Genomic DNA, 25,799 nt, shown 5'->3' on the forward strand with positions numbered 1-25,799 from the left:
ACATTAACCTGAAATGTATTTTTTTTCTAATGAACGCAGGCGGAAGATTAGAAACTATGCTGCTGTTTTGCCAAATATCATAGTTACAACATGACTCTACAATAACCACAGTCACGTGTAATATCTATAATATAATTAATTGGAACGACTAAAATATTGCACATTAAAGCAAAGAATAGAACATGATGTTGATGAAATTATTCAGTTAAGTTAAAAATTAATTATAACAAAAAATAAATAGACGGGGATGCAAGCTGGTTCAGTGGTTATCACTGTTGCCTCGCAGCAAGAGGGATGCCGGTTCACATCCTGGTGAGGACACCCGGGATCTTTCTGCGTGGAGTTTGCATGTTCTCCCCGTGCAGCGTGGGTTCTCTCCGGGTTCTCCAGCTTCCTCCCACACAGTCCAAAAACATGTTGAGGTTAATTGGTGATTCTAAATTGTCTGTAGGTATGAATGTGAGTGTGCTTGGTTGTCTGTCTCTAAGTGTAGCCCTGTGATAGACTGGTGACCTGTCCAGGGTGTCCCCTGCCTTCACCCTGAGTCAGCTGGGATAGACTCCAGCCCCCCGTGACCCTAGTGAGGATTGAGCGGTGTATAGATAATGGATGGATGGATGGATGGATAAATAGACGATTACAGTGTGACTGCATCGACCAGCTTAATTTCTGAATTGAAAAATGTTCTATCTTTCTACTAATGTGTCCCAACATTTATACCTACTGTCCACATTAGGGGAAGTCATATCTACTTCTCACCCCTCACCAGAGAAAATAAGGATTTTTCCTTCTCAGGCTCTTTAATTTGAAGCACCGTAAGCGTACCATAAGCAAATTAAGACACAGGTATTTGAATGACAAATGTTAGTGCTTAATCATGTCTGGTTTGAGTCTGTGGATACCGCTTTAGTCCAGAGGAACTGTCTAATGACAGCGTAAAATACCAAGTATATGAGTAAAATATGAAAGAATATTACTCTAGAGTCAAATTTGGTGTTGTGGCATAAGAATTCTAAATGTGTGGGATCACTTTCCATTGCCCATGATTCATGTATTAGGAATGGTCTGTGTATTACTGGTGTTATTGTTTGTCCTGTACGTGGTCTCTAACAGCTGGTCTTGATGTGTGTTTTTGACAGATCGGGCTTTTGTACCCCGGAACGCTTCGCTTTCCACTCTGACCCAGCCGGCGGTCATGGGCATGTTGTACGCCAACTCCTCTCTGGTCTTCATCTCTCACAGACCTCTCAACTACACCGTCCCTGAGAAGACGGTGTACGAGAATTGCAAAGACATGCCCGCCGTCCTCATCTGGTATCTCGCCCTGCAGTTCACCAACATGTTCCTGGGCATCCCGGCCAACCTCATGGTGCTGTGGCTCATCCACAAAAACAAGGGCGACTCCTCCACCTCAGACATCTTCATCCTTCATCTGGCCGTTTTAGATGTGCTCTTCTGTCTCATCCCTCCCCTGGAGTTGGCCAACATAGTCTTCCTGACCACCAGCAGCACCTGGTACGTCCTGCGCTTCTTCTACGGCATGAAAGACTCCTCGCCACTCTTCCTCTCCTGCATCTGCCTGGACCGCTACATGGCCGTGGTTCACCCCATCACCTTCACCGAGCTCAAGGACCGCCAGCACAGGGCGGTCCTGGCCATTGTGGTTTGGGTGATCACTCTGGCCTACGCTGCTGCTAAATGCGTGGGCAACATTTACAACTTCGAGAAGGTCTTCACGGCGATGATCCTGGCAGCGTTCGCCTTCATGGTGTTCTGCAACATCATGATTCTCTGGGCGCTGAGGCAGTCGGGGCCCGGCAGGGACGAGATGCACCCCGTGAAGAAGAGAGCCTTCAAGATGGTCCTCATTATCCTGGCCATCATCGTGTTCAACTACTTCCCGCCTGTTGCACTGTTCCCCTTCCAAGAATACTTCTCTCCCGATGTGTTTCGCTGCTATATTCACTACCTCGCCTTTGGCTTGATGGACTTCAGCAGCACCATTCAGCCGATGCTCTATCTGTCCAAGGAGAAGCTGTCATGGAGCCTCTGCTGCTGCCAGACCAGCGTTTCACCAAACCTGTAGGGGTGCATGCATGTTGAATTATTTTTATTTATTCCCTGCAAGAGCTGCTTTAAAGAATGTACTGTTGTTGTAAAATATAAGAGAATAAGCTGTTATTGTTTTGCTTGATTGAATGTTGAAAATGCCGGTTAATAAAACATGGATTGTGCAGTGGTTCCTAACATCTGAGACTACAAAATTAGAGTTCTGTGCAAACTTTAAATAGAATACAGATAAGATATAGAGATAAACATTTTAAAAACAAGGCATAAACAAACCTTCCCTGGGCTCTGGGAAACTCTGATGTGCACTTTTCATTTCTTGTTTCTCAGAGGACATGATGCTAATGATGACTAAAACCGAAACTATTTAGTCACAGCTTAAAATATTGCGGCTTGAAGTACTGAGAAATGTCACCGTAGATAATGTTGTGGCTACACAAGAAAATCCACAGACCTCTCAGTGGACAGTTTGTGGTTGATCTTCTTTCTAACAAAGACACAGACCTCATGAAATCATCTAACATCTTTCTTGTGTTTCTTCTATTCAGACTAATGATTTTTTTTGTTGTTGTTGTCTGTCTTAAACACAACATAGAACATTTCATTAACCTCCATACTACTGTGGAACTCAGTCAATGAAAGGGCAAATAAAACCACAGCTATTTATGTGGTGTAGGTGAGAAAATGCCTCTGTAATTTGGATTGACTGACCCTCTAAAGTGCCTTTCAGCAATATACTACATATTTCAGGCTCAAGCTTCTGCACTCTCAGTATGATGGACCATCCATCCATCAATCCATCCATCCACTTTACTCACTCTTATCCAGAGTCAGGTCTCATTGGAAACATGCTAAGCAGGGCATTCCCAATGCCTCTCTTTCTCTCTACAGCAACGTTTTCCAGTTCCTCCCGGGGGATCCCAAGGCACTTCCAGGCCAGAAAAGATATTTAATCCCTCCAGCAAGCTCTAGGTCCTGCCCTGGGTCTCCTTCCAGTTAGATGAAATACTTCCAAAGGAAGACACCCAGCAGGCATCCAAATATCAGAAGCCCAAACCAGTTCAGCTGGCTGCTTTCAACACAAAGTAGCAGTAACTGGTCATAAATCTATTTCATGTCATTCTCGTTGTCACAGCACCATTATCTCAAAAGAAAAAGACCAACATTTGTATATCTCTCATATACAAATGTGTTTAGACTTTATAGAAGAACATGTAGCAGAAAACAAAGATTCAACTCTTCTTGGGTAACAAGCTTGGCACACCTGTGTTTGGCAGGTTTCTCATCAGATTGGATAAGGACCATCTTTGACCTGCCATCTTCAGGTCTCTCCACAAATGTTCTGTAGGGCTTAAAAACGGATTTTAGTGGGTAGACTTGACCTGAAGCCCCTTCAGCATAGTCCTGGCTTTACACTTGGAGCAGGTGTTGTGCTGAAAGGTGAACCGTGGACATCATCTGTTCCGACCAGTCTCCTTGTCCCTGCTGCTAAGAAACACACATATAGCATGATGCTGCCACCACCATGCTTTACCATATAGATTAGCAGCTGATGAGCAGTCCCTGGGGTAAATACACAGTGCCTGGAGCTGCCCAAAGGGTATATTTCTATCTCAGAGAATTTTTTCTCTTCATACGAATGCTTTTAGTTCCAACTGGCAAATTCCAAGCAGGTTGTTATACACAAATTAATCTTCAACACAAAGTGAACTTTAATAAAGCATCAGAACAAAGCACCGCAAAGGGCTTTGGCAAAAGAGACATTTTTTTAAAAGAGATTTATTTTAATTAACAAAAAAAAAAAATCAACTTCTACAATCATACTTTCACTTTGTCATTTTGTAATAAAATGGGAGTTTTACTAATTAAAATTAAATCTATAGCACGACAAAGCATGCAACAAGTCAATGAACTGAACCCACTGTATAGGGTGTCCAATCCTGGTCCTCGAGGGCCACAATCCTGCATGTTTTAGATGTTTCCCTCTTCCAACACACCTGATTCAAATGATCAGCTCATCATCAAGCTCTGTAGAAGCCTGTTAACGATCCTGATCATTTGAATCAGGTGTGTTGGAAGAGGGAAACCTCTAAAACATGCAGGATTGTGGCCCTCGAGGACCAGGATGGGACACCCCTGGTATAGAATATTATAGACTGTTACAGACTGTCTGAATGTGTAACGAAAACATGACGTGTGTTTGAATGTCTTTGCATGTTTTAGTGAGCATTGAATTTCCCCAGCACACTGTCTTTCATTTCAAATTAAATATATCTATAAATAAGACACAAAAAAAACTATTTTGGTTATTGCTTCTCTTTAATTTAGACACAAATCACACACAAGTGAAGTCACAATAAACTGCTAGTAGCAAAAACTCAGTAAATACTGTACATTGCTACATCTTCGCTAAATACCAACCAGTTGCCACAACAAACAGAAGCCCTATCCTCCTAAACATGAAGTCGTCCTCCTGTGTGGGTGTCAGCCGATAAACTTCTCAAGAGACACATCTCCAGGCGATTACAGTGAACAAACTAAAAATAAAATTCTCTAGAAGCGTCACACTGTTAGAGATCAGCTTACAAAACAGTTATTAATTCACAATCTGAAAGCGGGTCGATCAATACTGTCTGCAGTAGTATTATTTCCACTAACATTATAACACAAATACATTCTTGTCAGTTCAATGGATCAGACTGCTAACTGTATACTTAAAGCTATATACAGCATTATATTAATCAAGTTAATTATATATTAGGTTTGTAAATGTGTGTAGAGGCGTCTTAATCCTAAACAACTGTTATTTTTTTGTACTAAATGTGGGACTTTTTTCAGAAGGAGGTCAAAGGTTTCAACACAAACCTGGGATTCAGTGTCTTTAACTTGACAGAACAGTGAGCACACAAATTAACTTCCAATGATTTGTTATTTCTTATAAAACATTTCAGCAAACATTGCAACTTTCAAAAGAGTAACTGCTGTTTTAAGGTCCCGTATCTCTGCCACTGTTTGGTGAGAAAGAAGGAATATCAGAGTTTTTCAATCCAAATCAAATAAGGAATCATACCATATTGCTAAATATTTGGAGTTACTAAATCACAGCAAAGACGAGACAACAGTGTATTGCACTGTACCACAAACGTCACAAACGGTTTTCAGTCAAAAAACTATATTCTCGTCTCAGGAAGAGTAGTTTAAAAAAAAAAAATTAACTCAAGGTTCACTTTCTAGCTTTTTTGGAGCTTTCAACGAGCTGGGATTTCCAAACTTTGTTCAAACCAAAGAAGCCCTGCATAGTGTACAGTGTCGTGTCGGCTCAATAGGCCTCTGTGAGTGACAGTTTTTACTGCAGGTGAGAGACAGCTGGAGTCCTGTGCTTCAGCATCTTCACTTTGAAATAAAATAACAGATACTTTGCTAAAGTGCCACATTTCACCTTCAATTTGAGCAGGTTTACATCAGTATTGGAAGAACTGTTTGCCCTGTGATGTGGGTGACATCTGAGCATGAAGAGGAAACTGGTGGCCAAGCAAGTGGAGGGGACAATAATGAGGTTTTAGAAAAAGGGTAAAGATGGATCTAAGGTATGAAAAAGTCGGTCGATAGCAGCAGTGGAGATGGACAAGAAGGCAGCAAAGATGAGGGGGTGACAACGGTCTGGCCGGCTGGAAGGGAAACCATTCTGTGTGAAATGTACCTCAGTGCACTTAGAAAACTATTAAATAATGGCATGAGGAGAAGCTCAGGTCTTGTGAACGGCCAGAAAATAGATTCCACTTCAAACCGAGTGTGCAGAAGCAGAACGGCAAGTGTGTAAAAATGTGCAACTGTATAAATATTACACATCTGGTTAACCTGAGTGCCAGAAGATGCAATATTTAACTATGACAACTAGCAACTGTAAGCTTCTTAAATCTATCAGGATAAATAGAGATTTATTTTTAATGAAAAAAAAAAAAGATGTTTAGATGTATTTTCTTCTGCTACGTTTCAAAATGTAACATGAAAATACAGTTAATATCTTGTATTTATGTAAAGAAATGCTGTTAAAAATGTCCAGTACAACAGTGGAACTAAATCCTGCAGCAAGTTGCCTACATAGGAAACCACTGGCTTCAAGTATCGGTGTGACATAGAATAAGTTGCACTAAGTAGTTTGAATAACAAATGAATGTGTTTAAAGGATTCTCAGCTTCCACAGCTTTTGAATATTCACGTTGGAAAATTATGACAGCAGCAACTACTTTATCTTTTGTTGCAACAACTGACAGGTGTGCACAACAAATGTCATGTTCACAATAGAAAGTGATCTGCCAGGAATGCCTGCATGTTGTTGTGTTACAGGAAACGTTAAGCTTGGTTTAATTATTTTTTTGCTGGAGAACCCTGGGTTGTTTGCTGTAGCTCTCTGAATTTGCATCCCTGCTGGTTCCACTGAAACGGATCCGAATGCTGCATTATTTACACAGAGCTGACGCTAGAGTGAATGTCACTGTGGCTCGAAAGTAAAGCATAGTGTTATATGTGTGTAGTGTTGTGGCATCTGATAATCCTTCAACCTCTTGGCTCTGAATACTTGAGTTTATTCAGTCTCCTGACCAGCGTCCCTCCTGTCTCACTGTGTTCACTATAGCTGCTGCATGTGAGGTGATACACATGGTGACACCTGATGCACCTCCTCGACAAATAATCAAACTCTACATGCTGATATTAGCAGCAAGATGTGCTTGAAAGCTCAAAAAAAAAGCTAAAAAGTGAACCTTGATTGAAGATTATGTTGTAAAGTCACATACAGTGCTCACCTCCAGCAATTTGGTTCTAATTTCTATCAGTGTCTGAAAGTGTCTCTGAGGCTGAAGGTCGTACTTCGTTTGTTTCCGCCTCACCGATGCTGCCTTCGCTCTGAGCCTTCTGCTCCTTTGCTGCGTGCATCTTCAGGTGCTTCTTAAGCGAACTCTGGTCTGTGTAGGTTTTTCCACACTGGCTACAGAGGAAGACCTTTTCTTTGGTGTGGACCAGCTCGTGTCGCTTCAGGTGACCGGACCTGCTGAAGCTCTTGTTGCAGTACGAGCAGCTGTACTCCTTCTCTCCTGTGTGAGTCCTCTGGTGCAGCTTCAGGCTGCTGGCGACCGTGAACTTCTTGCCGCACTCATCGCAGCTGTACGGTCTTTCTCCTGTGTGCATTCTCATGTGTATGGTGAGGTGGCCCGCCTGGCTGAAGGTCTTTTTACAGAGCTCGCAGCTGTACGGCCGCTCTCCAGTGTGAATCCTATAATGTGTTTTGAGGTCACCCAAGCCGTTGAACCTTTTCCCGCACTGCGCACAGCAATAGGGCTTCTCACCAGTGTGAATCCTCTCATGTATGCGCAGGTTTCCTGCGTTGCTGAATGTTTTCCCACACTCCTGGCAGCTGTACGGTCTCTCCCCAGTGTGGGTCCGCAAGTGGACCTTGAGCTGGTTGTGTTCGTTGAAGCGCTTCCCACAGTGCGAGCAAGAATACGGCTTCTCTCCAGTGTGGACGCGTTTATGTATCCTGAGCTGACTGGGATGGGCGTATGTTTTAGTGCAGATGTTGCAGCTATAGGGTCTCTCTCCGGTGTGCGTACGCTTGTGGGATTTCAGGAGATCAGACCGGCCAAAGCATTTACCACAATAGCTGCAGCTGTGAGCCTTCCCACCGGTGTGCGTCTTGAGGTGGATGTTGAGTGAGGTCGCTCGGCTAAATGTTTTTGGACAGATGGGACAGCGCAAAAAGTTGTCACGAATTTCTAAAAACTCATCTGCAGAAACAGCAGGTGAATCGTTTTCCTTGAGCGGAGCGACTTCTGGCTCCGCGTCCTGTCTACTCGCTCCACCAGGATCCATCTCTGATTCTGGGTAATATTTCAAGTCATACTTCAACACTTGCTTCGAGAAACTGTCACCATCACCGTACGGCACCACCCCATTCTGCTCCTCTTCCTCTGCCTTAATGAATTGTCCGTCCTGCATGTAGCTGTCAGAAACGATGGTGACTTTAACATCACCGTCACTGCCTCCAGAGTCTTCTTCATGGCCTGAAGATGGCAGCAAACCCGTGTAAGCATCACGACCGGCACAACTGACCCCCGAGCTCTCATTCTTTATCGGTCTCATTGTCAGATTGAGAAGCGTTGACGGCTGAGAGAGATCGATAGCACCGATTTCATCCAGTTCAGGCTCTACTTTTACAGATACTAAGGTTTTTGTGGGAACACCTAGTTCGGATGTGTTCACACATGGTTGTCCTACTATCTCACTATTCTGCAGAAAAAACGAGGGAGGGGATATGCTCTCCCTCACCCTGCCTTTATTCTTCCTCCTGGAACTCTTCTTGTCGCTGCTGCATATGGACATCTTGAACGTACTCTTGGTGGAGCTGATGGGACCATTGTTCCACTCTGGAGCTGAAATCTTGGAATCAGCAGCATCTTGTTCACATAAATCTGCGAAAGTTCAAGCACAAAACAATGAATGAAAAGATACAGAGTGTGATTTAGATTATAGCTTGAATGTGTGATTATGCTATTGTAGTATTATAAAACAAATATAGAGAATAAAATCAACGGATTTGATCCCACTTGGGGGCAGATCTAAACACAACACTGTCCTACTACCATCATATTTAATCTTTACAACATCTCAGCAATTTTAAATACAAATTCTACATCATGCATTACATGACAAAGTGTGATCGAGCCCTAGATTATGAAAATGTCTCTTGGCTTGTTAATGTTACATTTACATATTCAGGTACACATGTATTATGATTAACTGTACAGCTGCAACTAACAACTATTTTATTTTTTCTATTGACTATTTACTTAATGAATGAATTAGTTGTCTAATGTCTAATTGCCAAAGACAAGGCCAGACTGCAGTGTATCATCCGCTCGGCTGAGAAGGTGATTGGCTGCAATCTGCCTTCTCTCCAGGACCTGCACGTCTCCAGGACTCTAAGGTGTGCAGGTAAAATTGTGGCTGACCCCTCCTACCCTGGACACAAACTGTTTCAATCACTCCCGTCTGGCAGGAGGCTTCGGTTCATCGGGACCAGAACCTCACGCCACAAGAACAGTTTCCTTCCATCTGCCAACGGCCTCATAAACAAGGCACAGGATCCCCACTGAAGTGCATTTAGGTTTGACAGTGTCCCAAATGCAGGATATCATGTTAATTTTTGGCCAAAACAAAACGAAATTAAAGTTATCGATTGAATATTCTCTGTAATGAATACCAGTAGAATAATCCATTTTCTAATCTGTGTTCTATCAGCTGGAGTACCAGCAGAATAAACAGACTTGACAGCAAATCAGAGCCAAACAGAAAAACATATTTATGTGATTTTAGTACCTACCAACTAATTACATGTAGGTTCCCATGGCAACGTGATGCATACAGTGTGCCAGACAGTGATATTACTAACGTACAAATCAGCAAGTTCGCAGATAAAACACATTTCCTCAGCTGAGAATCTGTGTCACTCATAAATAATAGTCAGGAAACGATCTGGTTAAAGGGACACACACTTAACCTGCTTCCCACCAGGCTAGCTCCACAGCATCAGTTACCATGGGGATCTAGCCAGGTAAAAAGAGAGCCACTGTCATGACACTGAAAACTCTGACTCGACATACCTCACTAACCCACTAATCTCGCTTCGTAGTACAGCCATCTGCTGCTCACACTGTCGCAGGTAAACAAACACGTGCAGACACAATGTGCTGACTGTGAACTAAAGGTCAGTGGCTGCATGGAGCCGCGCTGGCAGCTGCAGGGACAAACCTCCCTCATCGTACCTCTTGGAGCCGAATCTGTGCTCTTCTGTTCGAGCAGCAGCCGCCTCAGGCCCTCGTTTTCGGACTCTAGCCTCTGTATGGTGCCCTGGTACTCGGACAGAGTTCGGTCCACTGAGTCCAGGATGTCGCTCACTGTCGCTTTAAAGATCTCATTCAGAGAAGACTCCAGGAAGATCTTCAGATCGCTCGGCTTGGCCATGTCGGACCGAGCGGCTGCGACAGCGAACAACTCAGCAGATGGTTTGAACACGGTTGAAAGTCCCCGGAAAAAAAGTGGGTGTGTGCGGCGGCTCTGCTGCCGTGTGCGGAACAAACAAAGCACAGACGGTCGCACGAAAGTGACGTAACGAGGAGCCGTTTGTGTCGTCTCGCGGCTCCGCAGCGCCGCTAGTGGCGCGGAGGGCAACTTTTCAATTAGCCGCAGCTCAGTGTGACAGTTTACACAAACGACCACGGTGGTAAATTGTGTCAAACTAACTACACGAAAACGGCAAACTAACGCCATAGAATCACTGGTTTTCTACTACTAACACTGTTAGTACCACTGCTGCTAAATGAGCTACTGCAACCACTAGCAACTAATCCCCCACAGCTGCAAGGACGTTCACATAAACGCTAGGTAATGCTAATATTTTGATACCAACGGTAATCTTAATGCTAATCACGTTCATGACGTATTACAATGTTTCATTACGTCCAGGCTAAAGCTAACAACGGTACTGCTAATGATACGCAGTTTAACTTAGAAATTAACCGTAAACTGTTAAATACATAATATTACTAATTAGACTAACGAGTTCTATCGCTAGACTTTTACTGCCAGCTAATGTGCCAGTATGCCATAGCTTAGTGCTAACAAAGTGCTAACGTTACTATTTCTTACAGTGCTCGGTGTATGACTGATGGTACTTGTGCTAAATTCTAATAAAACTAGAGTTAATAATTATAGTAATATTTAGTAATTCTATTTTTTTCTATAGCTTGTCGTATTAACTACAAAACGACAAATATGTCACTTTAATTATTAAAAATTAATTAAATATTCAAAAAAAACAACAGGGTAAACCTCTCAAAAATAAAAATGCTGTCTTGCTTTTGTTAGTAAGCCTTCAGAAATGTCTTGCATGTGTTAAACAGGCTTTTCTGCTTACAGCTGACAACATGCCAGTAAATCAAATTAAAGAGGTACAGCTAATGACTTGTGCACATTCCCTGGACTGTAGACACCTTCTGGTTTTACCACATCGTTCCTGGTGTCATCTGCAGGAATGAAACTGAGCCACTCCCCTCACCTGACCTGTGTGTGTGTGTGTGTGGTGTGTGTGTGTGTGTGTGTGTGTATGTATGTATGTGTGCGCGTGTGTGTGCTTGCATGCCTACAGGGCTGTGGGCGTGGGCTGAGGCCTCTCAGGTGTCTGAGCTCCTGAGTCATCTGCCAATCGCAGTGTACCTTTTTTTCCTCCCCGTTGCCACTCAGCAGCTTTCCCCGTCCAGCTCACTTTTAATTTGCTGCTGAAAGGCAAACAGGACACGAGGAGACACAATTCTGAGCTTCATCTATCCGGAATGGACAGGAAGCACGAAGAAGAAGAAAGAGAAAAACCCGGTCCAGACTAGGACTTGTGACTCGTATGCATCTGTACGCGACACTAGAGACTATAAAGCTACCTGGCTTAGAGCGGATGTGAGGCTCGCTTGTCGTGCGCTGCAAGGTTCAAACACAATCAGCTCGGGGTTGCTTGTACGCTTCTGTGTGTATGTTGGCTGAAAGTGTCTGTGAATGCACAGCTCTTTGATGTCAGTATAAACCCAGTGTAACACAGCAGTGCGCCTCTCCCTCCCGCAGGACCGGACTTAAAGCCTCACAAGCTGGCCGATCATATGATGTTGCTGTAAAGAGCCTGGAGGGGGTAAGTCATGCTTCAGAGTCGAAAAGATTCCTCCTGAGATTGTTTGTTTGGTTCCTTGCCTAAATTGATGCCTGTGCCATGTTCACTGTTTTTGCAGTTTTTATCCTCTGTAAACAAATTCTATTATTACGCATACTCATTTATCCTGTCACCACTTTCGCCTTACCCACTGTGGCTGTGTTCCTCTTTTATTTTGCCTTCTAGAGCACTTTTGTTTAAATACTTCTCCTTTATATTGTGCTGGGCATCCTCTTGAACCTGTAATGTGCTGTTTAAACTTCCTATGCACTGTTGGTATTCAAGGCTGCAGCTATGTCCAAGTACTATTATGTTTGGTTGAAATTATCATGTTTCATTCTTGTTTTTTTCCTTCTTTAGTGCAAGAAATGTTCCTCTCTGGAAATCTTCAATTGACTAAGCATTTATGCTACTGTTTTTATAATCAACAGTGGTACCACAGATAGCATCGCACCATGTTGTTATGTGATGTGCTCAAGGCTTTATCAAGAATCAGGACTGAATCAAGATTGAAATCACAACCATGTAATGCTCAAATGCTTCTGAATATTGTGAAATTAATTTTATCATACTGTAAATTCATCACTTGAAAATCTCCAGAGAGACATTTCTGCCCCCAAAACAATGTAGGTGTTGTGGTGTCTCTCCAAAATTTGGCTTTCAGACGAAATATGATTCATTTAGAGATGATTCTCTTCGCTATTCTTTGTCTAGTCTCATACTGTAGCACTTGCTGCACCCTGACAGGAACTGAGAAGTTAGCACCCACACAGGAAATGTGGTCAAGGTCTGTCCCGGATGTTGGTTACATGACGCGAATAGAATAATGAAGATAGACAGAGAGTTTTAGAGAAAAAAAACCTGTGCCAAAGTGAGGAAGCGATAGATGAAGTAGGCGAATAAGAATAGGATGTGAGGCGGTGTGATATTTTAGCCGCATTTATCTCTCGCAACAGTGAAAACACGGGTGATGTTTTGTTGATGCTGGCCTTGGTGTTATGAGCCTTTGTTTGTGTTGACAACATGCGGTGAATTCAAGCTCAGTCCCTTGTTTAACACTGTTTTGTCCAGCAACCAGGGTCGGGGTGTAACGGGGCGATAAAACGATAAACACAGGACACAGACGGTTGAACCGTTCACCAGAAGCACCCCTTCAGCCCCACCCACCACCTTGATTCTTCATCCACACTATACACCTCTATCTCTCTTTTCCTCCGTCTCTCTCTCTTGCACACTTGCTCGGCTGATTTTCTGTGGTCAGGAAATGGTGCTTTTGTGACATTTCGCTTAAAGTGTGTTGCACTGCACAGCTGCAGTCAAAACGTTGAGAGAGTTAACAAATGAGCAGGATGGGCTAAAAAACAGGCGGATTATGTTGACATGCAGGTGGTGAGTGTGATTTTAAAATGCTGCTTTTGGTAGTTTGTGATGAACCCTTTCGTACAAATAATTTAAAAAGCATTGAGCAACTTTACAAAGTATGCACTGTTGAATTACCACAATTACTCTACAACCAAACACAGCCTCAAGGGTTATGAATGGTTTGTTTGTCTACCCGCTAATCAGATGTGCTCTGGGTGGTTCCCCAAAAGTATTTTTAATTCTGCATTCAAGCAAGCCATGAGGATTAAAAACAATTTTATTATTATACAACATAACACACTTCCAGCCAACGCGTCTGACCCAAAATTCGAAGAATGAACTTTTTATGTTGCTTCAGACTGGAGGAGGTTGGTGAATATATTTTTTGATGTTTATTTCTTTTCTCGCAGATCTGTGAATGGCAACATGCTTCGAAATCTTCCACAGATGGAACCTTGACAAATTATGATCACTCTACATCCAGCAGCAGAGGACGTTTTGTAGCTACACGACGTTTGCAGCTGCAGCATCTTTCACCAAAACCCACAAAGACGCTGACAGCTGAATTGACTGCACGGCGCTAATGGAGGAGGAAACCTTGTGCGCCTCTCTGCCGGATATCACAGATTCTGTCCTTCAGCAGCTTCTACAAGACTCGTGGACCGCTTTAGATCCTCAGAGCATCAATGGAGAAGAGGAGACCGTTGTGTGGGACGAGACTGAGGTGCAACTGAACCAGGAATATGGGCCGGATCAGCTCAGTCTCTCCCCAAAGGCAGAACACAAGTCCCCTGAAGAGGCAGAACAATGGGAGCAGATAATATGGCCGGTTTGCCCCATCACCTGCAACAGTCCTCGGCTGTCCTTCGCCACAGTGCAGTGGAACATGCCCGATCCCTCCACTGAGACGCCGTTACTCATGACTGACAGCGGCTCGGCCAATCAGCTGGACTCCGAGGTTGTGACGGATCTAGACGCCACCTCCTCGCCGCTTCACCAGCCTCAAGACATTAATGCTGAGCTTTTCAACCATGAGGACACAGAGGAACCAGATGAGTTTGATTCACAGCATCTGAATTCCGATGTTGAGTGGACAGGAAACGGATCTGAGGTATGTGCTTAATTTAAGGATACATTAAAAACGGTGTTATGTTCTCACACTGCTGTTATTTGGAATTTTCTCAGTTTCTGAATGTGTATTTACACCTTTAGATACAGTTTCCTGTGTCATGGACCCTCCCTTCACTGAGCGTTCCTCAGTCTTTAGGGCTTTTTCATAAACTCGTCTGTGTTGCTGTAGTAGGTTGAGCCGTGGTGGGAGGAATAGAGCAAACATAATGTTGGTCAGATGAGGCTCAGAGTGCAGCTGCCTACTCATGAACCCACTGGCAATCACAAGTTTTTGTCTCATGTTTGACGGCCTGTGTTGCAATTTCTAGCCATGTGATGCAGCAGATGTGCAAGAACCGAAGACACAGGAAAAGGAAGACTCAGCCCATGAGCTGTTTGACAGCAATGACGGTATGTGTCAGTCATAGTGACAGCTTCAATCAGGTGTTAAAGAGCATAGGTTTTTACTTGTGTTGTTTAGTTTAAAAACACATATTCACGATTCTCTGTCTCTGGAGTTGTTGCAATAATAATTGCCTGCTTAATTATATATTTTTAAGAAGTGACTTCATATCTAACTGCACCCATTTCTGCTAAATTCTGCAGAAATCCTACTGAGGACAGACTCAGAAGAAGAGGAGGGACACTCTGAAACATCCGATCCTGCCGAACCTCAGGACTTAATTGACATTGTTGAGGAGATTCAAGGCTCGCAAGATGAGGCGGACAGTTTTGTAGTTGTGAAACTAGAAGAGGAACGGGAGGAGCCCGCTGTTCTGCTGACAGGACTGGGAAACTCTGAGGAAGAACAAATTTCAACAAATGGTGTCGAGATTGAGGGAGAGAACGAGGAGGGCGGCGGGGTCGAAGAAGAGCAGAGTGTGACTAATGTGTCCTGCAGTGAAGAAAGTGAAGAGGCAGAAACTGTCACTTGTGTGGGGCATGTGTGAGTATCACTGACTGCAGAAAAGGGAACAGGAAGTGTGTATTAACAGCAAAACCAGAGAGCAGACTATGATCAATGAACAGTGAAATACTTTCAGGCAGAAATGAGGAATCTACACTGATGCCTTAAATTAAAACCAAATTGAAAGCACTCAGTATGTTTGATGTTAAATCAGCATCAAGCTTTTGATCATGGCCGACCTTGAATCAATAATGATTCACCCATTCTCTAAAAGGGAACCTGGGACAGATTTTAAATTGATTTTGATGTATTGGAGCAATACTAAACGTATGACAGCCATTAAAAATAAATCCTTACATTGTTCTTAACATGTAAACAAAGTTAGAAATGTTTTGCTTTCGACACAGGTGACACAGTACAGCTAACTGTTTGAGTATAGATTATAAAAATTCAAGTCAAACCATTGTTTACACCAAAAGGCTTAGAATGAAACAGGCTTAAACCCTCAATTACTTGGCTGTAGTTTACGTGGAAGTCTGGTATTTCCTTGTGATTGCTAAAATTAGTCTAATGCTGGCTTCTACTTTGTAAAGGCAAACCACTGCATTACAATTTACACCATTTACAGAATTAGTTAATTAAATCAGCTGTTAAGACAGCAACACAGTAGGGCGGGGTCTGATGATGTCTAAAAAGACTAATCTCTGAACACATCATTGTCTGATGTCAGTGTGTAATTTATTTACGAGGACATTGTGTGGGAAGCTTGCTCACAATGATTTTTCTTTATTGTTTCATTAATCAATGGAACAATTTGATAACGCAGCTATGAGTTTGCCAAAAATGTTCTAATTGAATGATTAAACCTTACCTGTTCTCTAAACTGGTGAGAGAATATTAGAAAGCTGGACACATTGCTGTTACCTCTGAAAGCTACTTTTAAATGTCGTCCGCTTGTTACATTCATAATATTTAGTTTTTTTTGTCATCTAACACCAAAACAAACTGAATATATTACATGGAAGACATCTTTTTTTGTTCTAACTATGTCCCTGAAGTGATCGTTCTTAACTCATTTAATTTAAAATCAGAAAAGCTGGCTGAAGGCACATTGAGACACTAAATGTTTGGATGAAAACTTTACCCACATCTGTAAAAATGTTGATTCAAAGCCAGCCTTAAAGAAACTTTTCTGACTGAAAATCAGGGTTGAGTTCATAACATTTGCAATCTGCGGATGCTTTCAACATGTTAATCGTGTCACAGTGTTTTGTGCTGGTTTACCATTAACTATATTGCATATGTCATCCACACTTTGTAGGGAGGAACCTGCAGAGCCACTGCAAACTGAGGACACTGGAATAACCATAGACCCAGATAAGCTAATTGATCTGCAACAGCCAGAGCCTTTGGAGGAAAACCTGCACTCAGAAGCTGAAGAGGACATTACGATAGTGGAACAGTTACTTCAAAATCTAAAAGTTGAGAGTGAAAAGCCAGAAATGTGTGAAGATGTAGGTGAGGACATGGTCCCTGAACAGTCAGAGGCTGCAGACAACGGTGAAGAAGCATCGATACAGGAGGCGGAGAGGATAGAAAACCCACAAGAGACCCTAGAGGAGGCTGAAAAACCAGAGGAGACAAACTGTTTAGACTGTGACCAAACAATTTCACAGGACGGAGAGGTTCCACTACCTGAACCCTCCGAGCCTGAGCAGCTTGAGATGGCGGAAAAGCCTGAGCAGATCCCAGCAGAGGAGTCGCATCAAACAGAGGCGCAGCACTCGGAAGACCCTGACCAGTCACCAGAGATGAAACTGACAGACCAATCAACCCAGCCTGAAAATGCAGAGCAGCCAGAGGAGTCCGCTCAGTCGGAGCAGGCAGTTTGTGCAGAGGCCGAAGACCCCGGAGCGGCGGAGCAGCGAGAACAGACGGAGCCATCGGAGCAGAATGAGCAGTCGCTGCAAACGAGCGACTCGTCTCAGGCAGCAGCCTCCGAGCAGCTCGTGCTATCAGACGAGACAAATGAGTCAGAAGTAACAGAGCAGCTGTCTCCTGAGACTGAGGTCACACAGCAGACAGAGGAGGCCCGGCTAAACCAGGTGGACAAACAGGCTGAGACGCCGGATCAGGCTGAAGACGTGGGGGGTCCCGAGGATGGAGATGTTCAAACAGTCGTGGCAAACGGAGAGCAGCCCAAGCACCCGGACACAGCTGTACTTCACATGAACGGAGGGGAGGTGGACAGAGAGGCGGCCCGCCGCCTCGCCGAACGGCTGTTTAACTTGGACGGGATTCAGCGTGCGGACGTGGTGAAGCACGTAGACAAAGAGTAAGCACACACGCAGATATATATTCATTTTAATCTTCCCTCTTTGGAGCTGAAGGCTGATGGTGTTATTAGCAATGCAGCTGCAAAGGACAAGAGCTGCTGTAGGGAGTTTCCAGGTGCAGATGTGGGGGCTTGTAAATGCCAAGCATGGCTTCACTGAAGTACACACAGTCATAGAGCTGGCTCATAAAAACAGTTAATTACATTTTAGTGTTATCTTATACTCACAAATTATATCTTACAAAACTATAAATTCAAATGAGCCAAAATCAGAGTGAATAAATACATTTTCACACTATAGAAGAGTCCACACATCGTTCACAAACAAATCTTCAAACTTCCTAAAATTCATAAAATAATGACAAACGAATTCACTGCAGTATTTTCTGTATCATTGAATATTTCAAGATTTTATCAAATTATTTGCCCCTAAAATCTTAAATCATCATAATCTGTACAATATGAACGATCTTAAATGTCAGCTGAGGCTCTTTTCTTCATAAACGCCTTTATTACGTATTTATTACATCCTGTGACATATGTTAAAGTCGCAAGATTTACACGATTCCCTCAAGTTACAAGCTTTTAAATAAAAGTTATATCTGAGAAAACATCAGCTCCATAACTGTGAGGCCAAAACGAACAACTTTGGGCTCTATCAGGAAGAGACACTTGGAAGAATTAGAGTAATTAAAAGCCTCATAACCACGAATAATACCAACATCAATTATTGAATCAGCCTTTACAATCTCAATTACAGCGATACCAAATTTAATGCAACAGGAATGAAGCACAACGAATGCTACACCCGTGATAGTCACAGCAGTAGCAGGCGGCCTCTTCACTGACATACATGGCAGCCTTCCAAAAATGGTTTTAAAACCAAATACATTCTGGAAAGAGATCGTTTGACTTGTCGTAGGGAGTGCTGCTCGTGCTGGGAGGCTTAGGAGGTGCTTTTTTAAATGTCAGAAAATAAGTCAGTCAATAACAACGGAAAATCTATGATACAAACTAGGAGCAAAAAGCATATAATGTATTAAAGCAGGTGTAGCATCCAGTTATTTTGGTTACCAAGCTGAGAAATTAAACCACCAGAGGTCAGCAGACACAAGATTTTCTTTAATTTGTGCACAAGCCAGCTGGAATTTTCCTCATGATTACTTTAATAGGGTGCTACAGATTTAAAATATCTTGTACTTGTCTTAAAAGTTACATTTTTAGTTAATTAATGCGAATTTATGGACTTTTTTCTGACAGCATGAGTTGAGGTAAATGAGCTTCTCTAAATTCTTGGCCTTCAAGAACATCACATCCTTCTTTTTCAGATTAAATGCTGCATTAAAACACTAGTGATCATTCCCAGAATATTGTGCTATTGTAGATACCAGCATATTGAGAGACAATCGGACATCATCAATTGTTTTTTCTCTCTCCTTAGTAATGACTTCAGTCGGGCTGTTGGAGAGGAATACCTCAAATTCTTTGACTTCACTGGCCAATCTCTGGATCATGCCCTGAGGTGACAATTAAAGAGGAGGAGCTCGGCTTGCATGCACTGACATCTCTGACAAAACACGCTCATGAAAACATCTCGTTAAACTTTTGATTTCCTTTCGATTCCTCTTTCTCAGATCCTTCCTGAAGGTGGTGGTGCTGATCGGAGAGACCCAGGAGAGAGAGCGCGTGCTGCAGCATTTCTCCTGCCGCTTCCAACAGTGCAACCCCGACTCCTTCTCCTCTTCAGGTCAGGCTTTTTACTTGATTTTGCTGTATTGGGTGATACAGCAGTGAGAACCCACATGTAGCACATTCATCTGTCATCACTCTTTATTTCATCTCCAGGCTCCGTGTTGGCTCTGACATGTGCTTTGATGCTTCTCAATACTGACTTGCATGGACAGGTGAGAGACATTTACAACTGTGAAATAAATGATTAATGATATTGTACATTTTGCCTTGACGTGGCGTTTTGTAGTTTGAAAAATCTATGAGCCATTTAGACACATGTTTTGTGTGTTTCAACAGCATGTGGGGAAATCCATGTCGTCTTCCAAGTTTGTGTCCAACCTGGATGGGATGAATGAAGGAGAAAACTTCAGCAAGGATCTGCTTAAAGTAATACTGCCTGCCACACATATTTCTATTAATAAAACACAGAAAGAAAGCTAACATCTTGAAAGCTTAACCTTTTTTTCCATGTGCTCTGCAGAGTCTTTACAATTCCATAAAGAGTGAACCCCTGGAATGGGCTGTGTAAGTGGACTGATATATAAACGCCACCTGTTCTTTCTCACCAATCCTTGATTCACATGTATAACCGTGTTCTTCGACTGTGTGTTGAAGTGATGAGGAGGAGCTAAAGAACTCCGTGCTGCTGGATGAAGACGCAGGCGAAGATGCGCCGCTGCGATCGAAAGCGAACCCCTTCCAGGACGTTCCTCACGACAAAACGGCCTCTGTGGTCAAGCAGGGTTTCCTCCAGAGAAAGCTCCACGCCGACATCGACGGCAAACGCAGTGAGTGAGGCGCAAAAGTTTATTGTCATTTTGCTGTATATACACAGTAGTACAGGCAAGATGAGAGAGTGTTTCTACAGGATTCAAAACCTTAAAGTAATTTAAATACAGAAGTGTTTGCATATCTGGATCAGCAGTTCAGCATTCTGATGGTTTGTGGAATGAAGCTGTTCATCATTCTGGAGGTTCTTCCTTTAATGCTCCAGAAACGTTTGCCTGATGGCAGCAGTTCAAGCAGTTTATGGAGAGGGTGTGAGGAGTCCCAGACAATGTTCAGTGTCCTGCTCCTGTAGCGGCTCTGGAAACACAAACGGATGCACTGATGAGTGTCACTGTTGTCGGTATTATTTAGACACAAACATTAGATACTATGCCAGATGGAGTTTGGTGTCGGTCAGTCAGTATGTTATGTGCAGAAAGATAAATTTACCCTATTCAGGACTTCATGTTTCCATACATAGAAGATCTTTCGGGGTCAATTGGACCCCAAAAAAGAATATGTGCAGAATATTTGTTGGTGTTCATTATAGACTTTTATACTATGATAAGTTGACGTATTTTTGGTTCCAAATGCCTGACAAATGTCCCTCTTTTTACATATATATAAAAACAATACTTGTCACCTAAACCAAATGGCCTGGGGTCCAAAAGACCCCACAAGTCCTGAATAGGGTTAAGGTGAGCTGAGGATGGTTTCTGAAATTCAGGGTGTGTCTTGCAAAATTTAGGCAGCTCGCAACAGAAAATTAGAAGAATTTATTACTGTAAAAACAGAAATGAATTCACCCATTGTTTTTGTTTTAAAGATGTGGACTTAGTTTTGAAAATTGAGTGAAATTATTTTGAATTTTTACGGATATTGTTTAGACATTTGTTATCACTCCAGTCAATTATCTGAAGTCAGGAGGTGTTTAACCTCTTATCATAGACAGCTTATGCCTCCTACAGGTCAAAATGAGGATGCAAATAAGACAGCAGCGTAGTGAGATTTATTTTTTAACCCTTTGCGCCTCAGCAACCAGATCTCTTTAAAAAATACAAAATAAAAAATTTCACCATTTATCAGAACCAGAAACTGTAAAAACAAAGAATTTGTATTAAAAAAGTGGTAAAATATCCATAATATGTTGAGTTGCCACTTTAAGCTACTATTCTTAACACCTGGCAGCACTCAGAGACATATTCTATATGTTGACTGTAGGTTTTTTAATTTTGGTGAAATAAATAATCCAAAAAATGCAACTTTATATTTTTATGTTATTATTATTTATGTTGTTAAAGCTTTGTTATACTGCACAAAAGACAGTTTTACCTTTTCTCTACTTCTGACTGCCCCTTGGAGTTGAAAATGAGCCAACAGTAGCTGATCTTAGTGTATCTGCTGAATGTTTCTGTGGCAGCTCCTTGGGGGAAACGAGGCTGGAAGACTTTCTACGGTGTGCTGAAGGGAATGGTCCTTTACTTACAGAAGGTCAGTGCCTCCTGGTTTAATTATCTAAATGTTTTTCTTTTGTCTCTTCTGTGATTGTAAATACATTTCTTTGATTTTCAGGACGATTATCGGAGGGATCAGCCGACTAACGAGGAAGTGGTGAGCGTGCATCACTCTCTGGCTGAGCAGGCGGCCGATTACATCAAGAAGCCGCACGTCTTTCGCCTGCAGACGGCCGACTGGAGGGTTTTTCTCTTTCAGGCCTCGTAAGTGTCAGACTGTGTGTGTGTGTTTGTGCTAAGAAGCTCAGCCGTCGGCGTCAGAGCATGTATTTGTTTTCCTCTCAGGTCCAAAGTGGAGATGAATTCGTGGATCAGCCGCATCAACTTGGTCTCAGCTCTTCACTCGTCGCCTCCGTTCCCCGCCGCTGTCGGCTCTCAGAGGAGGTTCTGCCGACCGATCCTCCCCGCCTCGCAGTCTGCTAACACTCTGGTACGCACCTCCCTTTGTTGGTGGCACTGATTTATTTATAATGATGAGTCATTTTTCCAGGTTTTGTACTGAAATGTTTCTGTTTTATACCTTTTTGGGATGTGTTATTTTTAGTGTTTTGTTGGGGGGGTTTTTCCGCTCAAAATACATATTAAACAATTGAGAAGACCACAGATTTGATTCCTACAATTTTACAACAATCCGAGCTGCACTGTCCCCTCTGAGGTGTCAGACTTTAACAATGGATACCAAAAAACTACATTCTATGTGCTGCTCTAGAAATGCTTTTTATTCCGAATTAAAAACTCTTACTCAACATATTATAGGCTTGAACTTAGTTTCTGTATCTCACTGCATCTAACATCAGAAACCTCAAAAACACAATACAGCAAAAATGGTTGTTTTTACAGGCTAGCATAGAATACAGCTTTACACATTAATTTCATAAAAATGTTCTGATCATATCATATGACCATAACAAATATTTTATCTCATTAAAGTGAGAGTTAACTAACATAAGCGTCTAAGCTACTGGTTTTACCAGACCAAGTGCAGCAGCCAAACGGTTTAATTTCTCATCATCTAGCTTTTATAATTACTTTTCCTTCAAAAGTTACATGGTCTTACTTTGCATTCAAACAAAATTAAGTCAAATCTTTCTGAACATGTCAGGAGGATCAACATATTTTTTTAACAGGCACCATGCAGATGTATATTGTGTAACATACAGATAAGCATCAGACATACAGCTGAAGCTAATTTGCTTCTGCAAAATATTTTCCTTCTGTTCTTACTGTTTGTTTCTCAAAGGCTTTGGAAAAAAGGGTATTTATATGAAACCTTTTATCTTTGCAAGGGGTTGACTGACTATTGGTATATATTTAACTATCGGTAGTTTTGTTTTCCATCACTGATTTCTGATAAAATTAGTTATTTAAGGTATGTGTTAATTTACCTCTAAAGCTGCTGTCCCCTCCTATCTGTAGTCACCAACCTGTGATCTTGAGTTTTGTCCCACCCACAGCACTGTCTGATTGGTTACACTTCAAGAGTCAAGCGTCTCAAAACTAAAAGATGAATGTTGGGAAGTTTTATTTTAAATTAAAGATCTGTAAAAAAATATATTACTAACAGAGGCATTTCAAAGACATTTGTTATTCTGAATTGAATTTTGACACCAAAATTGTCATTTTTATTGCAAATATATGTTAGTATTTTGTATGTAGGCCCTGAACAAAAACCTCATATCAGACCACCCGTAATCTGTTCCTCTGTCCTTCTCCCTGTGCAGGAACATCAGCTGAAGTCTCATTCAGGAATGCTGGAGTCCTTTAGGGCGGACCTGTCGTACCAGCAGGAGAACCCACCAGAGGGCAGGAAAGCCAAATCCAAAGATCTGGAGGAGCATCGTGTCAGATCAGAGTACCTGCAGCACGAGGTAATGAAAGAGCTGTGAGTGAGAGAGTGTTTAAATGAGTATAAAAAGACAGACAGTTGACTGTGTGTCTGTTCAAACCCTCCACAGGTTTGTCGCTACGAGAGCTACATCCAGGTGCTGGAGGCCTGGAAGAGCATGAAGAAGTCTGGCGACAGCGAGTTGACCACCGCAGACCTGAACCTGTTTGATAAAGCCGTGTGTGCAGACTCTGTGGGCGAGGAGGAAGAGGAGGAAGGGGCGCTGAAAAAGTCTTACTCCAGCCCTTCTCTGGAGCTGGAGGTGCCTACTCCGACGGTGGTCAAAGTCAGACGCAACATCTCTGAGAGACGGACTTACCGCAGGGTCATCATCCCTCGATTGAACAAAGAGGCCTGAGGCAGGAGGAGCAGTTTGTGGCCTTCTGATTTCTGCTGGCAGCTTTTTGTAGAAGCAGAGAAATACCAAAGTCACATCTGTGAACCACCTCAGAATGTTACTGTTTTTGTTTTAGCGTTTTTCAGAATTTTGATCTTGTGCACTTTTACGAAAATCCGCCTCAGGGAAAAACCGTAACCCTCAAACTCTCTCTGGACAGAGGGGGCACCCTGATCCGTTTGTTGAGTGAAGTAACATGTACGGACCTAATTTATTTAGTTTTGCTAAAACATTTTGGTCTTTTTTTTAGTAGGCAGAATAGTTTAAACATTTACAATGCTGGACTTTGTGTGAAAATGTGCCTTTAACATGTAAACCACAAGAGGATGCTGTAGTACAGGACGTCTCTGATGACAGTCAAGGCAAAGATAGGCTCTGACAGTTTTCTCTTTCAAAAAAATCCTATTTGCACTTTTGTTATTCTTTATATTGCGTTTAAAATGTTTGTTGGCATAAATGCCTCTGAAGTGTTACACACTTTGTTTAAATGAAGGATTCTTTTTAAAAATAAAACGTTGCCCATGTAGATTATTCCATATTGTAAGACTAGTGATGGTGAGAATGCTCTTGGTTTCAGCTTCTGTTATTCACTGTCGTCTTTAATAGAGTTCAAACAGCCTAAAAACAATCATTTAGTTTTTTCATTTAGAGTTTTAACGTCAGATTATCTACCAAAAAAAAAGTGAAATGTGTGCAAAAAATACTTCATCAATGGAACATGTTGGGACTTATTTTTCCTCCAAATTCAGGGCAATATTTTTTGTAAACTTTAAGCCACATAAGATGTTGGTTTTGTTAAATCCTGTATCGCTGGTTTTATATTTTTTAAACTTCAAAACATGAAGCTTGTTCTGTTGCTTTCTTATTAACATCTCAGCACACAACAAACACACTGAACTTGTGTTTGTTAGCAGGAATTATGCAGCTGACCAGTATAGTCAGTATTTTTTTTTTCTTTGTTAGATTGACTACAAAATGTGCTTCCTCGGGAAAAAAAAAGTCAACACTTTGGATTGCAACTCGGTAAACGTTGTGACTCCACAGGATCCTCATTAGACAGATGATCGACATGACGAGGAACAAGAACACCGGAGTGTTTACATGACTCCATTATATCTACAATTAATGATACGATTCAATAAATACTAAAGATATATCCTTTATATTTAAATATTTTTAAATAGTATCATGAACTAGAGAGGTACAGCACAATATGTCATGTTGGCCAATCACGTCTTTTTCAGTCCAAGAATGATTTTACCAGCTCAGATGTGTGACGTGTGTGGACCTTCCTCCATCACTGAATCTGTCGTCTTGCTCCCAACCTCTTGTGTTTTCTCAAAATGTGCTTTCTAATCCTGAAACGTATCTTTTCTTCTATGAAATCTTCTGTGTTTTCCACAGAACTTTAAAATTAAGCTCAAGGAGGAACGATTTTAAAGCATTAATTACAGGATAAAGGAGGGTTGCAGACCCATGAAAATGGTGTTTAAAAACTTAATGTTTGAGTCATGATCATTGAATCAAGTGTGAAAACAACAACTTTTTAGGTCACTTAAAAAAAAAAAAAAAAATCAAATAGTCAAAATACAATAGCCCAGGGAAAATCACAAGCACCAAAATGATAAGAACTAAGAATTAAAATAGCAATTCAAATAGTTTTTAATCTGTTTTGTTGATTGATTAAATAGTATAATAAGTATTTTTGTTCATCAGATGGTGAGAAATAACAGAAAAACTTAGATTTCTGTTAGAAAAGGTGTCACAGACTCGTAGCCTTCACTGTACTGTGTGTGGTCAACCCCCCCGAAGGCCCCGTCTGAGCCGAACCAACCCTGGTACAACTGTGGTTATTATTGTAAACTGATCGGTGTCTGTAGTGTTAGACTGTAAAGCAGAGTTGTAAGTGTGCGTTCCGTGTGTGTGTGTGTGATGCTCTCAGTGACACGGGGCTTGTTTTGTGGCCTTTCGGCCC

At 42.0% G+C, this 25,799-nt stretch overlaps 3 protein-coding genes across 5 annotated transcripts; 2 read left to right on the forward strand and 1 right to left on the reverse strand.

The window, feature by feature from the left end:
* Window positions 1-1,195: 1,195 nt before the first annotated feature.
* On the forward strand, window positions 1,196-2,203 carry hcar2 (hydroxycarboxylic acid receptor 2-). Its single transcript, XM_008296632.1, has one exon. It carries the CDS (start codon window positions 1,196-1,198, stop codon window positions 2,084-2,086), a length of 891 nt encoding a protein of 296 aa, XP_008294854.1. The 3' UTR covers window positions 2,087-2,203.
* Window positions 2,204-4,367: 2,164 nt separating this feature from the next.
* On the reverse strand, window positions 4,368-10,113 carry LOC103368295 (zinc finger protein 383). Its single transcript, XM_008296623.1, has 2 exons — window positions 9,888-10,113; window positions 4,368-8,534 (listed from the first exon to the last, which is right to left on the reverse strand). Exons 1-2 carry the CDS (start codon window positions 10,084-10,086, stop codon window positions 6,889-6,891), a joined length of 1,845 nt encoding a protein of 614 aa, XP_008294845.1. The 5' UTR covers window positions 10,087-10,113; the 3' UTR covers window positions 4,368-6,888.
* A 1,327-nt stretch (window positions 10,114-11,440) lies between these two features.
* On the forward strand, window positions 11,441-24,358 carry LOC103368296 (PH and SEC7 domain-containing protein 4). 3 transcript variants are annotated; one of them, XM_008296626.1, is made up of 17 exons: window positions 11,441-11,526; window positions 11,734-11,797; window positions 13,588-14,288; window positions 14,617-14,698; window positions 14,894-15,233; window positions 16,516-17,529; window positions 18,971-19,051; window positions 19,164-19,276; window positions 19,375-19,433; window positions 19,558-19,647; window positions 19,742-19,785; window positions 19,876-20,048; window positions 21,449-21,519; window positions 21,601-21,746; window positions 21,828-21,972; window positions 23,264-23,410; window positions 23,498-24,358. In XM_008296626.1, the coding sequence occupies exons 3-17, from the start codon at window positions 13,761-13,763 to the stop codon at window positions 23,783-23,785; spliced, it is 3,321 nt and encodes a 1,106-aa protein (XP_008294848.1). In that variant the 5' UTR covers window positions 11,441-11,526; window positions 11,734-11,797; window positions 13,588-13,760; the 3' UTR covers window positions 23,786-24,358. The 3 variants fall into 3 exon arrangements, with proteins under 3 accessions (XP_008294848.1, XP_008294846.1, XP_008294847.1); XM_008296624.1 differs by lacking the exon at window positions 11,441-11,526 and having other exon boundaries at window positions 11,600-11,797; XM_008296625.1 differs by lacking the exons at window positions 11,441-11,526; window positions 11,734-11,797 and adding an exon at window positions 13,047-13,204.
* Window positions 24,359-25,799: the final 1,441 nt, after the last annotated feature.

The sequence above is a fragment of the Stegastes partitus genome, unplaced genomic scaffold (assembly GCF_000690725.1).
Source record: "Stegastes partitus isolate 25-593 unplaced genomic scaffold, Stegastes_partitus-1.0.2 Scaffold1142, whole genome shotgun sequence".
Taxonomy (NCBI): Eukaryota; Metazoa; Chordata; class Actinopteri; family Pomacentridae; genus Stegastes; species Stegastes partitus.